General features: G+C 41.5%; 1 protein-coding gene across 1 annotated transcript in view; it reads right to left on the bottom strand.

Moving 5' to 3' along the window:
* The window catches only part of FGFR2 (fibroblast growth factor receptor 2), a 97,006-nt gene extending 83,038 nt beyond the window's left edge, over nt 1–13,968 (bottom strand). The window contains 2 exon segments of the mRNA XM_043519734.1: nt 7,539–7,796; nt 13,283–13,968. Coding sequence (XP_043375669.1) covers nt 7,539–7,713 — 175 coding nt within the window. The 5' untranslated portion in view covers nt 7,714–7,796; nt 13,283–13,968.
* Between the last annotated feature and the right edge of the window lie 1,207 nt (nt 13,969–15,175).

The raw sequence follows: 15,175 nt of genomic DNA, 5'->3' as shown, positions 1-15,175 counted from the left end.
TCATGCCATTCCACAATGCCTTTAGATCGGGAGCAGGAACCATCTAACCACAACCAACCAAAAAATACAATACTTCAGGAGTGGCAACCTGGCACACATGCACATGGAGTCTGAGGAACAGCTTACTAGATTCCAGGGTATGAATCAAGACTCAAGGTGCCCGGGGTTCCCAGAGCAATAGAACCCATGGTGATTAGAGAATATGTGTGAGACTTTCATACAGTTTGAGTGCAGGAGCCCAGTGGAAGTGGCCATCAGACCATTTTCAAAACTGCTTTAGTATTGTGTTAACCGAAGTCAGAGCTAATGGCTTGTATTTAAAAATTAAACCTGTTCTTTAAATATTGGAGCTCTTTTTTATGACTATAAGGCCATGTCTACACTATGAAAGTACTCCGATTTTACAGAAGTTGATTTTTGGGAACAGATTGTATAGTCGAGTGCATGCGTCCACACTAAGCACATTAATTCGGCGGTGTGCGTCCAGAGTACCATGGCAAGCATCGACATTCCGAGCGATGCACTGTGGGTAGCTATCCCACAGTTCCTGCAGTCTTGGTCCCATCAGGCATTGGGAGCTCAGCCCATTGGGATTTTGGGCTGAGCTCCCAATGCCTGATGGGGCATTTGTCACGGATGGTTATGGGTAAATGTCGTCAGTCAACCCTCCCTCCCTCCATGAAAGCAACAGCAGAAATCATTTCGGGCCCTTTTCCCTGGATTGCCCAAGCAGGCAATAGCACAGCAAGCATGGGCCCATTCAGCTCACCGCAGCAGTTAGGACCATTGTAAACACCTCGCGCATTATCATGCAGTTTATGCAGAACCAGCACCTAAAAAATCAGGCGAGGAGGCGACGGCAGCATGGTGATGAGGACATGAACACAGATTTCTCTAAAACCACTGTCCCCAGCAATTTGGAGATCGTGGTGTTACTGGGGCAGGCTCATGTCATGGAACACCAATTCTGGGCTCGGGAAACAAGCACAGACTGGTGGGACCGCACAGTGTTGCAGGTTTGAGATGATTCCCAGTGGCTCCGAAACTTTTGCATGCATAAGGGCACTTTCATGGAACTTTATGACTTGCTTTCCCCTGCCCTGAAGCGCAAGAATACCAAGATGAGAGGAGCCCTCACAGTTCACAAGCGAGTGGCAATAGCCCTGTGGAAGCTTGCAGCGCCAGACAGCTACCGGTCAGTCGGTAATCAATTTGGAGTGAGAAAATCTACTGTGGGGGTTGCTGTGATGCAAGTAGCCAACGCATTGAGCTGCTGTTATCAAAGGTAGTGACTCTGGGAAATGTGCAGGTCATAGTAGATGGCTTTGCTGCAGTGGGATTCCCTAACTTGGGGAGGAGAGAGGGCAGTTAAACAGGGGCTGCAGCGGCAGTCTGGGATCCTGCTGCCGTTCATGAACCTCCACCAGACGCCGGAGCATGTCCATTTGATCCCACAGTAGCCCCAGCATTGCCTCTGATCTTCCTGCCGCCACGTCTCCTCACGTTCATCGGCCACTTTCCTGTACTCTTCTATTGTGTCGCTCCACACATTCTGCTGAGCTCTGTCAGTGCCGGACGACTGCATGAGCTCAGAGAACATTTCATTATGCGTGCGGTTTTTTTGCCGCTTTATGTGAGATAGCCGTTGGGACGGAGAAGGGAGGTTTGAAACATTTGCAGCAGCTGGAGGAAAAAAAGGGAGTGAAGTATTTAAAAAGATATATTTTACAGAACAATGGCTATACTCTTTCACAGTGAACAACACTATTCACATTACATAGCACATGTGATTTTGGTCGCATTTTGCATCTTATATTGAGTGCCTGTGGCTTTGGTGTTAGAGATCACACACGCAGTGCCGGGCAACAGAATTCAGCTTGCGTACGGCCATGGTAAGCCATAGTCTTTCGGCTTCTGCAACCTTCATAACAGCAATGCTCTCCTTTCCCATACCAAGCAAAGCCTGTTGAGTTGGCCGTTTAGTGCTGCAGTTTTCCTGTTAACGTGCAGCAGCAGAAATCAAACTAACGCCTCCCCCCCCCCGTCCCGCATCCAATTCTCTGGGATGATCGTTTTACCCCTCACCCCACCACGTGGCTGGTATCAGGGAAGATTCCTGCTAGCCAAACGCGAACAGCTCAGCACCAATGCCCCCGCCCCACCCCCCGACTGCGTGGCTAACTGGGGGGAGGATTTCTTTTCAGCCACAGGCAAACAGCCCAGTAGGAATGGCCACCTCTGAATGTCCCCTTAATTAAATCCCCTATTTCAACCAGGTTACCATGAACAATATCACTCTCTTGAGGATAACACAGAGAGATAAAGAAGAGATGTCGCTTGAATGCAAGCAAACACCGGGACCATACACGGCCAGGCTTTGTCATGCAGTGATACCAGATTACTCGGCGTGGTAAAGTGTCCTACCATGGAGGACGGAATAAGGCTGCTCTCCCCAGAAACCTTCTGCAAAGGCTTTTAGAGTACATCCAGGAGAGCTTCATGGAGATGTCCCTGGAGGATTTCCGCTCCATCCCCAGACACGTTAACAGACTTTTCCAGTAGCTGTACTGGCCACGAATGCATCCAAAGTCCTCAGGGCTACTTAGTCATTAAAAAATGCTTGCTTTTATAACATGTATTATATTTAAAAAGGTACACTCACCAGAGATCCCTTCTCCGGCTTCGTTGGGTTGGGAGGATATTTCAGACAGGGTGATAAAAAGATCCTGGCTGTCGGGGAGAATGGTGTGCTGTGTGTTCTCCTCAAGCTCGTCCTCCTCATCTTCCCCATCCGCAAAATCCTCAGGGATGGTGGAGAGTACCCATCATCGGAGTCCACAGACACGGGTGGGGTAATGGTGGCGCCCCCCCCCCCCAGAATTGCATGCAGCTCAGTGTAGAAGCGGCATGTCTGGGGCTCTGTCCTGGAGCGTCCGTTTGATTCTTTGGTTTTCTGGTACGCTTGTCTGAGCTCCTTAAGTTTCATGTGGCACTGTGTTGCTTCCCTGCTGTAGCCTCTGTCCCACAGCCTCGGAGATTTGTTGAAATGTTTTGGCATTTCGACTTTTGGAACATAGTTCTGATAGCACGGATTCCTCTCCCCATACTGTGATCAGATCCAGTACCTCCTGTTCAGTCCGTGCTGGAGCTCTTTTTTGATTCTGGGACTGCATGGTCACCTTTGTTGATGAGCTCTGCATGGTCACCTGTGCTGATGAGCCTGCCTGGCCAAACAGGAAATGAGATTCAAAAGTTCCCAGGGCTTTTCCTGTACACCTGGCCAGTGCATCTGAGTTCAGAGTGCTGTCCAGAGCGGTCACAATGATGCACTGTGGGATAGCTCCCGGAGGCCAATACCTTCGAATTGCATCCACATTAACCCTAATTCAAAACAGCGATTTCAGCGCTAATCCCCTCGTTGGGGAGCAGTACAGAAATCAGTTTTAACAGCCCTTTATGTCAAAAAAATGGCTTCATTGTGTGGATGGTTGCAGGGTTAATTCGATTTAACGCTGCTAAATCTGACATAAACTCGTAGTGTAGACCAGGCCTGAGTGTTTCAAAAGGTGCCACATAAACACAACATGGCCACTTCCACACTAATCTCAGAAATACCAATTGCCTTTTTTTTCCTGTTAATTATAGTTTATTCTTGCTGACAAGTGCTTCTTACCCAGTGAGCTGCCATACCACTGGGCTGAGCAAAATGGATGCAGTTTTTCTCTAATATGCTATAGTTACACCATGCATGACTCAAGTGAAAATTGAGTTTAAAACAGACATTTCTGTGCCCCTATCAGGCATATAATTTAAAAGGGCAAATTGGAACTTATTTTCTTCCCTCTGAAATTCTATTATTTCCTTAGATAAGAACGCATCCCAAAATGCATCATTCTGTGACTTGACTCATACCAAAAATGTCATTGCTACCAATAGTATTTGTAGTATCACAAAATTATGCATTCTGGAATACCTCCTGCAGTCCTGAGCATAATAAGAGGATTTCACAAAGGGAAAAAAAATAAAAGCTATGTTAAAATATGTTCTTCTGCTGGATGCCCCTCACAACCTGCATAATAGGGGACTTTAACTCATTTTTTATTTTTGTTTGCTCTTCTTTTCATTTCCGATGTCTGTCCCAGCACAGGCAAATCAAGTCTGGGTAGCAATGATGAAAAGAATTCTGACTTAGATTGGATTGTGTTACTTGATGTAATTGTGATTGGACTGTATTAATCAAGTGACATTAACATTAAGCACAGTTCTTTGCCGGTGGATTATGAAACACTTTACAGATATTAATGACTGCTTCAGGTATTTAATTACACCAGCTGGTATTTACGTTCATTTACTATCAGCAAATACCTGTTACTGAGTTAAATATCAAATGACAAATTATTAGCCACTTGTGTGTCTGACATAAGCATACATCACCCAGGGGGATACCCATCTGAAGAGATTGTATACCCTGCTACTCCTACACTTTAAGACTAATTTTAAACTATTGTGTTTTTCACAGGGCTTGAAATTAGGCTGTGCTTTATGGAGAGTTTAAATTGGGGCTTTAAAAACAGTGCTAAATTAAAAACAATTGTTCCTGAAATTGTGGGGAAAAGGTGGAAATAGTGAATCTGGGTATACAGAGCGCAGAGTCAAAGTCCTGCATGAAGGGGACTAAATTAGCTAGCTGGCAGGCTTCATAACAGACAACTTGGGTGAGGGAAGGTCAAGGGTTAGCTTGCCCTTTATCAAATCTGTGTCTAAACTAATTATTCAGTTCACAAAGTAACCCTATGTGTGCGGTCAACTCCCCCCACCCCAACATTTTAAATGCTGGCTGCAATCAAAAGACTGCATAGTGTGAGTGTGCAATAACAAAAGAACTCCATTATATGTTGTCGAATATGCTTATTTCTAACTATCACAATAATTTGAAAGTGGAGATTGTGTTACTCCCCCTGCTCAGAACTACTCTCCCCCCCATAACATTTAGTGCTAGGTATAATTCTACAGACAGATAAGCAGGCTTAAAACTGAGTCCTTAACATTCTGCTGCTGCAAACACTGCTAATGTTAGTTCTTACTAGGACTTGCGGTAGGACGCACTCCAATCAGCAATAAGTGTTGGCAGGCATAGGTGCTGGAACTGGGCTGCTGGCAGTGCGGCCGCACCCCCTAGCCTCAAGTGGCTTCCATCATATACAGGGTTTCCAGTTTGGTTCAATAGCTCTCAGCAACCCCACTGTACAAATTGTTCCAGCTCTCCTGCTGGCAGGATCGGGCCCTTAGTGAGTATACATGACACTGCAAGATAAAATGGCTTGTTTTTGATAGATGTAGTCTACTGTGTAAATATTATTTATTACGGTACTGCCTAGAGGCCACAGTCAGAATTGAGCTCCACAGAGCCAGTTGCTCTATAAACAGACCTAGATGAGCTCCCACTCAAAGTGCCATGATATACTGGAAATAAGCAAAAAGGAGTTCTTATTTCCCAAATCTCCAGTATAATCCCACACGGTTCCCTCTATTCTGCAACATGAAAGCTATTATGCCATTAATTCAAAAGCCTATTTTTGCTTTGCTGGTAGTAATTCAGTGTTCTCACATCTGAAATTGTTTTATGTAAGCGACATTCCTGCCCAGGGAAAAATTTTTAACTTCTTTTCAATCATTTACACTCTGATAAAATCCAGATTTCATCCAGTGGATATTCATTTTGTAGGCATCATATTTTAGAATTGGAAGTTTAAAATAAAAATAATGGTTATTTCTTCCTTATAAAACTGAAAAATGATGATGACCGTAAGATGAAAACATTTATCTTCTTACTATACTGCCCTGCAATGAAATCACATTCCTTCTGCATTAACCCTTAAACCATAAACCCTTGCCATAAACAGCAGCCCTGAAATCAGAATCATTCATGATTTTGTCATGCTCCCAAGAAGTCAAGAAAGCACCTGGTGGGCTATTAAACAAACAGGTTCCTTAAACAGTGATGAGAGTCTGGCCCTTTTTTTTATTATTATTATTCTCATATTACCATGAGCAAAATTACTTTGTTACCAATAATCTCTATTGATGACAAACTTCAATATTACAATACTTCGTTAATATTTTTATGAATGTACACTAGGGGAGAGCACTCATATCTAAATAATCCAACCTCACTCATTTATAAGAATGTATTAGGAATTTATTTTTAAAATTCACTAACTGGTAAAACCTATTTTTAGACATAATGGGTTGAAACAAAGAAGTTCAGCGTTGAAATACACTGAAGAAAACCAAAGCTGTATTCCTGTATGTGAACAATATAACAGAGAGAGGTGAAATTATTTAAACAATGCTTGTGGTATAGGAAGGGGCCAACACACAATTATTTTGAGAAGACTGTTTTGACAGCCCAGTTATTAGAAATGTATCCGTGCACTGTATTACAAGATAACTTTATTAAGAAAGAACCATCCCCATTAAGGTGCCTAGGGGGCCAGTTAGGGTGCTGTACAGCATAACAAAAATATACTTAAAATACAATAAACATGTTATAATAAAAACACCTTCTTAAAAGTCAACAAATAAAGCAGTTTGGCACAAAGATATCCCTAAAGAAACAGTTTCTGGCACATTTAGGCTCAAAATATTAGATTTTATAAGAACTTGTTTGTATAAAACATACTATAAATAGAAATGTTCCCATTAGTCTTTGTTTTCACTGGAATTAATATATTAATTTTAAATATATAAGCACAAACTCTGGAGTGTGTGGTTTGCAAATCCTTACAGGGGAATGCTTAAATCCAGACTATATATAACTATATAACACTATAAGACAAACTAAATATATTAGCACAAACTCTGGAGTATATGGTTTGCAAATCCTACATTATATCTATCTGTCTATCTATATAGTGTGGATTTAAGCATTCCCCCGTAGAATTTGCAATCCAGACACTCCAGAGTTTGTGCTGGGGCATTAGAAACAATAACGGAAACTGACCATAAACAAAAATAAAACTGAGTAACCTGTTTTCACTCTCCTAGCAGAGTGAACTGCAAAATTACATAATCAGCAAAAATGATGAAAAATAAATGGGATTTTTTAAAGACATTTATGCTTCTTATATATATATATATATATATATATATATATATATATATATATATATATAAGCTCAGAATGTGTAACAGATGTGTACAAACACAGTGGCTCCATTCAGCTAGGAGATAAATTCTCTTAAAGGAAACCACAGACCCATTCCTGCAATCATATACTCACATGCTTAACACTACACATGAGCGAAGGTACGAATGAAGTCACTGACACAACTCACCTGCATAAAGTTAAGTACATGCACATTTGCCAGAACCCATATTTGGAAGGGAGAGAATTAGAATACATCAAACTATTTCTGGACTAACCTGACACTTTCTCTGTGTTTATCTGGGCAAATAAACTAATTTAGTTATATTTCAGGCACCACTTCAAATGAACTTATTTTGACGCTGAAGTATTCTAATCTAGAGAGCCTTACCTTCAGGTTCCAAAGTGGTGTCTTGAGCAACTGAATTGTATGATGGCCGAGCCAGGGAAAGTCCAGCCATGGAGACCACCACCAAGCATATAAGGCAACCCGAATTGCAGCTGACCATCTTTTTAGTGCCAGTTCCTGGTCCTTTTCCATATATCCATGTGGACTTTAATCCCATCTGAACACTTCTACACAAGCATGGACTGAAAGCAGTGCCTTCAGCCTTGATAAAAAACTTCTCACTTGGAACTGTTGCTGCTGCTGTAGGGAAGAGAGATTTAGTAGTGTCAGTGAAATCATCTTGAATGCCAGTTGAAAATCTTCACAAAAACCCAAGGGGGGGGGGGAAATAGTTTTACAGCTTTGAAAGCACAAGAAAAGTGAGTGATTTTTCATTTTCTGTTAACAGTTTCCATCATCACCTCGGGAATAACCAAGCCCTTCTTGATTTCACAAAATTGTTTCTCAGCACATATTTAAAGAACTATTTTAATCACAGAAAAATATACAGCTTGCTAAGAAATACAAAGGCACACATGTGCAGACACATAACCCTTAATGCTACAAAAGTACCACAATTATACAAATTCTATTCTTGCTATTGTTTGAACATATGTTTGAGTTTGCGTGGCCTTTCCGTCCCTCACCTATATAGCTGTAGAGTCAGCTAAGTTTTAAAACAAACCAATAATATTCCACATAGAAATATAGTATTTTTCAACTTTTTGCCACTTAGATCTTCCTTGATATTTTATTTTATACTTGGGATTCCGACTGTCATGTATATTTACATTCTTCTGCATAAATGTCTGCATGACTGGGACAATTAAAATGGTCCAGTTTTTGCAGCTGCACTTGCTCACTTCACTGTGTTTTGGAAAATGAAAATCTGAATAATGTTTGCCACAAAAATACATTTCTGCTAGAGATCACACAAGATCTACCATTTCTATTTGTTTACACACAAAGTATACATATAAACACACATATATACACAGGTATCTAGAGAGACATCCTTGAGACAGAATATAGACGTGTATCAGTAGACGTTATACAGGCAAGAAAAAAAGTTTATTTCAAACTTTTTAAAACAAGCCACTTAAAAGGATGAAGAGCACTCTTTATGAAACACCAATGTACTGGAAAAAATTTAGTGCAAAGAAACTTGCAGCTCCCACAATGGACCTGGTAATCACCACAATGATGCGTCATGGATCAAAATGCCGGCACCAACACAGAGTGGCTTAACAACTGGACCAGACACAAACTTCTCTCTCTCCCTCCACCCCCTGCCCCGAAACACACACACAAAAGACTACTCCTCAGGGAATGAATAAATCAAGTAACTGCATCATTAATTCTGATCTGTGTGACCTGGCTAATGACTAATCTTAGTTGTATTAAGTCCTAACTGAAATTTCAGAGGTGATAGTTGTGAAGAAAAAAAAAAAATCAAAAATTCCTTTTTCATTGTCCCTCTCTCTCTTCTCCCCATTCCCATCCTCCAATTTTTTTTTTTAACTGGAACTTTCTCCAAAACATCTATCCATAACATACTCTGCACCTGGTTCCTCAACATTTAAACAGTTTGACACATGGATTCATCCTTTAATAAGTATTGCTGGGTTCATTAAGAATCTGTCAGCCTTCAGATATCCTGTTTAAGCTATATAATGCATAAAACTAACCTGTCCTGTGCCTTAAATAGGGATAATGTTGATATCATATTTGTCACATCTGTTTCAGATACAGAAATGTATTAAACATTTTAAAAATGTAATTGCAAGATACTTTTTGCTAATTAATACATGGTGTTTCAAGCCACCGCTTTTTTTCTCCTTATCTCATGCAGATCCATACTCTGTGAAATGAAATTTAAACATTGCATGAGCTTTCATAATGTATATTCGCAAAAAGAAAAGGAGTACTTGTGGCACCTTAGAGACTAACAAATTTATTTGAGCATAAGCTTTCGTGAACTACGGCTCACTTCATCGGATGCATTACTGAATTACATGAAGTGAGCTGTAGCTCACGAAAGCTTATGCTCAAATAAATTTGTTAGTCTCTAAGGTGCCACTAGTACTCCTTTTCTTTTTGCGAATACAGACTAACACGGCTGCTACTCTGAAACCTGTCATAATGTATATTGTAACAGCTATCATTAAACTTTCAATGAAACAAACACTAGATCACTGCAAGGAATTATTTTAAAGAGGATCTGAAAAAAAATGTTTAAATAAGGACTAACTAAGTAGGAGTGAATTTGCTACCAGTTTAAGTAACTTTTGTCTCTGACTGTCTAGCAATTAGAGCAGTGGATCCAGAAGTCTGTACCTGGGCTCTCTTCCTAACTCTGCCATTTGACTCACTTCTTTGTCAGTTTACCCATGTGTAAAATAGGTACAATACTTAACGACTTAACAAGATGGTTGTGAGGCTAATTTAATACATTTCTATAAATCCTTCTTTGAACTTGATTAAAGGGTGTATATGTAAATGTAAACTGTAATCACAGGCAAGGAAACTATCATTGCAAGAAAGAAAACTATTTAAAACAGGTCTGGAATATTATTTAACTCTAGTCACATTTTAATCATTAAAGATTTTTAGGCTACATTAAACCCCTGAAAAGGTTTTAAAGTATATAAATTATTCCTGCCCTCATCATAAACATTCTTCAGTCCAGTAACACTAGGCTTCTGTCAAGACTCCTTCACACCTGAGTATTAGCATGGTTTCTGCATCTGAACATTTGCCAGGAGAGAATAGGCTCTCTTAATCCATGGTGCAAAGGCAGGTTTGAAATGCAGCAGATCTCTCTTACAATTTAACAGCAAAGCTGAAATCTGATATTTGCATCCAGGCATTAAGCAATTTGCATTGCAATATGTCAGGTACCCAAAAATGTTAAAGCAGTTCAAGTATCAGGGGGTAGCTGTGTTAGTCTGTATCCACAAAAACAACAAGGAGTCCGGTGGCACTTTAAAGACTAACAGATTTATTTGAGCATAAGCTTTCGTGGGTAAAAACCCCACTTCTTCAGACGCATGGAGTGAAAATTACAGAAGCAGACATAAATATACTGACACATGAAGAGAAGGGAGTTCCCTCACAAGACTTTTTACCCACGAAAGCTTATGCTCAAATAAATCTTTTAGTTTTTAAGGTGCCCCCAAAGCAATTCAAGAATCCCCCATCTCAAAGCAGTTCCCCCCCTACATCCCCCAAAACAAGAAATGAAACCAAATTCTTTTCATATTTTAATTGCCACTGTGGCTGGTGGACAATTCTTTGGAATTTGGAAAGACCTCCTACTTTGGATAATTATGTACCTCTATCTCAATGTTTGGAACACAGCCCCAGCATGCTTTTGGCCTCCACAATTCTGGCTTCCTGACTACAATCCATAATCCCTCCTGGAGTCTCAGACTCAGTGAAAGCCACACGTAGTGTTTATTTTTCCCCTTGAAAGGGAACTCTGTCTCTCTTCTCAGCCTACACTTTGGGGAGGAGTTGTCAGCCTCCAATGATTGATCGTTCTCCTTGCCACCCGCTCATCAAGTCAATTTTCACCTCGTCACATACCTGCCCAAATTTCTTTGCCAAACTGACAAGCATGGGAAAACAACCTGTGTTGGGAGCGCAACCAAATTCCTCCAAGATGTAGTTCAACTTCAAACACACACACAGTACTTGTTCAGCAGTGGCTTTAATTAAATTCAATCGCCGGAGCTCTTTTTAATCTCGTCCCATTGTTGTGTATATGATGTTTATCACTCCCCAGAGAGGTTGCAATTTGTAGAGAGCATGTTATCCAAATCAATACATTGCAGACTGTAGAACACTTAGGCATCAGGGGATACCAAAATATGACTCAAATATGGATCTCTCCTTCTAAAAATCATATGAATATCAGCTGCCGCTAAGGGAATGAGCTGTACAGCAGTTAAAAAGTGACAGTATAATTGAGCTAATGTCATATACATTATATAAAACTAAGACTCATCTCAATTCAATTTCTAAGTAGATCTGAGTATCACAGCTATTAAACATGAATTCTAGAGGACTAATGGGAACTGGCTAGCAGTTTCGGTGATACTTCATTGTTTGGACTTTTCATTTACTTTCCTGGACTATCGTTTTTCTCAAGTCTTTTGCCACCAAGAGATGGGGGGGGGGGGGAATCTGCATTTTAATTGACATTCCAGAGAGGGAGAGAGGTACAGAGGCTACTGATTGCTGTCTATTCAGCTCAAACAGGCTTTTCAGATGAAAATGAGTAAAGGCTAGTGGAAGATTTACAGGGATTTGGTACAAAGGAGACAATGAGGTTTTAAATGTTGATAGCGTTTCACACCAAACTCATAATAGGTCACTGTTTGAAAGGGCAGTTTTACATTTAAATATATATTTCATTAGAAAGGGGAAATTATGTATCGCTTTAAAAAAAACCCGAAAAAGTATCTAAATCATGCATGGCTAGATGACGAACCTCTTGTACTTTTGATTTTAACAACTTTTGCTCCACGTTTTCACTAAGCTCCATGTAAAATTCTTCTCTCCATTGACACAGATTGTTGCAACTATTGCTAAAAGATTCCATGTGTTGAGTTTATACTGTGGCCTTCCACTGCCTTATAGGTTTAAAAAATTGCCACACAAGTTTTAACTTGTTAGGTGTTTGAAAGCCTTAGCCCCACTTTTACTGCAAGTGAGTACTCTAGATCTATTCTTTCCCCCAAAGGTTAGCTCTCTTTTAATTAATAGCATGATAATGGTTTACTGATAGGCCAGGCAATTTAGATCGTGTTTTAGAGTAGCAGCCGTGTTAGTCTGTATTCGCAAAAAGAAAATGAGTACTTGTGGCACCTTAGAGACTTTGTTAGTCTCTAAGGTGCCACAAGTACTCCTTTTCTTTCTTAGATCGTGTTGTAACCACTGAATATTAATAAGTGGATTTCTATGAATTGGGTAAGAAAGATGGCATTCAATTGCTAGGAATAAACCGTGTATAGAAAAAATAAAGAAGTGTTAAGGTTTGTCAGGCTTCACTGTAATTAACAGCAAAGATGACCAAGTCCACATGCAATAAAGACAAAAAATGCAGTCTTGTAGTGGATGAGGTAATCTCTTTTATTGTACTTGTAGTAGCAGAAATGATACATGAGGGATGTGCATTTTCATTGCCGCTCTACCGGGCGCTCATAGCCAAAGGCCACTGTACAAAAATGATCATGCATTCAAAATCAAGCCTCTTCTTTGGAAGGGGGTGGGGGAGTTCCCCCACTGGATTTTTTTCCCTAGGTGCTTGGCCTCAGTTCCCTCAATCCAAAACAAAAGACATCCTCGTTAAATAAACCTGCAGGGCTGAGATCAGGCTGGCTAAGCTGACAGGGGGTCTGCAGATCCCCACTGAGCAACTCCACGTTCCTGCGAGTCTAGGGCAGAGCCCGATTCGTCGCTGCCTGGCTTGTCACCACCGCAAAGCTATTGTCAGTGGGAACGGCGCAGCGTTTTGCACGGGTGTGGACAGGACTGCACAAGGTGCAAGGCAGGAGTGGATGGGGCCCACAGACCGTTTGTAAGTTAAAAAAAAAAAAAAAGAGGGGGGGGGAGGCCCAGGGCTAGAGATGGGAAAGGGATCCAGAGCCACCGAGTCCTTCCTTGCTGCGTTTCGGGTCCTTGCGACCCCAGTCCCGCTCCGCTAAGGCTCTGTTTCCTCCACCCACCACTGGTGCAATTACCTTGAATGAAAAGGCTCCGAGTAAGCGATCTGCTTTCCCCCGGCAGCAGGCGTGTGCGCAGGATGAATCAAAGTGACGAAGACGGGCTCCCTTGGGGGGAAAACTTCTCCAAGGAAAAACAATCGTGCCTCGGTTATTCCACATTCAGGCGCTCGGCCCCTCGGTGGCAAACCCAGGCTGCGGAACAGGAGCGCCCGAGCCGCGCAATTCGCACGCAAATTGCCGGGGGAATAGAGATTAAAAAAAAAAAAATTAAAACGAAATAAGCCTCGATTTAATAATCAGCCAAACTTTTCGTCCCTCCACTTCTCCAGTTAGGGGCTCAGAGAGGAGATCCAGCCTTGGGGAAAGGGAAGAATAACTTCCAGCCAACACGGCGGCATATCTGGGATTTTTAAAAACAAGTCCTAGGTCCAGGTCCGCTCCATTCAGAATTCCGGTTGTAATCTCTAAAGCTTTGTCAAGTCTACAGCCCCCCCCCCCCTTTTTTTTTTTTTTTTCCCTCCCCCTACACACTCCTCTCTTTCTCTCTCCCCTTCCTCCCTCCCCTGGTCACTCCCCCCTCGTTGAAACTCGAGCCGTTTCCTGGACAGTTCTTCTTTCCTCTGCCAATCGCAGCCGTCCCAGGCAATGTTTAACTCCGCAGACTCTTCCCCCTTGGATGCGCCGGGACTCGGAGCGGGGATTTCTCTGCCTCCCTCTCTCTGTTAGAGCATTCGCTCTGAAAACGCCTCCAAGTGGCACGACCAAAGGAGCAGGGAGGAACCCCCCCCCTCCTTTCAAATCTGCACTGAAAGAAATTCACAGGCTCCTGTCTGCCAGGCGAGTGCCTCCCCTCCCCCCACTCCCCAAACTCATGTTGGAAACCGATCGCATTTCAAATATCCCGATTTTTTTTTTTCAAACTACCTAACCTCTTCTAATTGTTTCATAAAAGGACTGATCCTGACCCACTGAAGTCCACAGAAAGTTGGCAAAAAGAAAAGGAGTACTTGTGGCACCTTAGAGACTAACAAATTTATTAGAGCATAAGCTTTCGTGAGCTACAGCTCACTTCATCGGATGTAGCTCACGAAAGCTTATGCTCTAATAAATTTGTTAGTCTCTAAGGTGCCACAAGTACTCCTTTTCTTTTTGCGAATACAGACTAACACGGCTGCTACTCTGAAACCTAGAAAGTTGGCAGTTAGATCAAGCTCTAAATAGTAGTGAATTGTACTGGCACTATCCTTCATAATGTATAATATTACTAAAAAAAGAAAAGCAGTACTTGTGGCACCTTAGAGACTAACAAATTTATTAGAGCATAAGCTTTCGTGAGCTACAGCTCACTTCATCGGATGCATTTGGTGGAAAAAACAGAGGAGAGATTTATATACACACACACAGAGAACTCTGAAACCTATAATATTATTGGGAGATTTCAGAGTAGCAGCCGTGTTAGTCTGTATTCTCAAAAAGAAAAGAAGGACTTGGGGCACCTTAGAGACTAATAAATGTATTTGACCATATGCTTTCGTGAGCTACAGCTCACTTCATCGGATGCATTCAGTGGAAAATACCTGAATTTCCACTGAATGCATCCCATGAAGTGAGCTGTAGCTCAGGAAAGCTTATGCTCAAATACATTTGTTAGTGTCTAAGGTGCCACAAGTACTTCATTACTGGGAGAATTTACCCTCCTGGGAAGAAGAGAGTGAAAAAGACACAGGAGAAAGCTTAGGGGTAAAACCTGATCTTAAAAAAAAAAATATCCAGCTAGGTCCCGATTCAAACAACGCACTTACTTAATCATGTGCTCAGCTTCTCTCATTGAAGGCGATGGGCAGTGACATCGGTTTAAAGCTAAGCGTGTACTGAAGGGCTTTGCTGAACTCGGACCCTAATTTTTAG

The sequence above is a fragment of the Dermochelys coriacea genome, chromosome 7 (genome assembly GCF_009764565.3).
Source record: "Dermochelys coriacea isolate rDerCor1 chromosome 7, rDerCor1.pri.v4, whole genome shotgun sequence".
Lineage (NCBI taxonomy): Eukaryota > Metazoa > Chordata > Testudines > Dermochelyidae > Dermochelys > Dermochelys coriacea.
The sequence above is the reverse complement of the archived record's forward strand: the minus strand, read 5'-3'. Positions and strand labels throughout refer to the sequence as shown.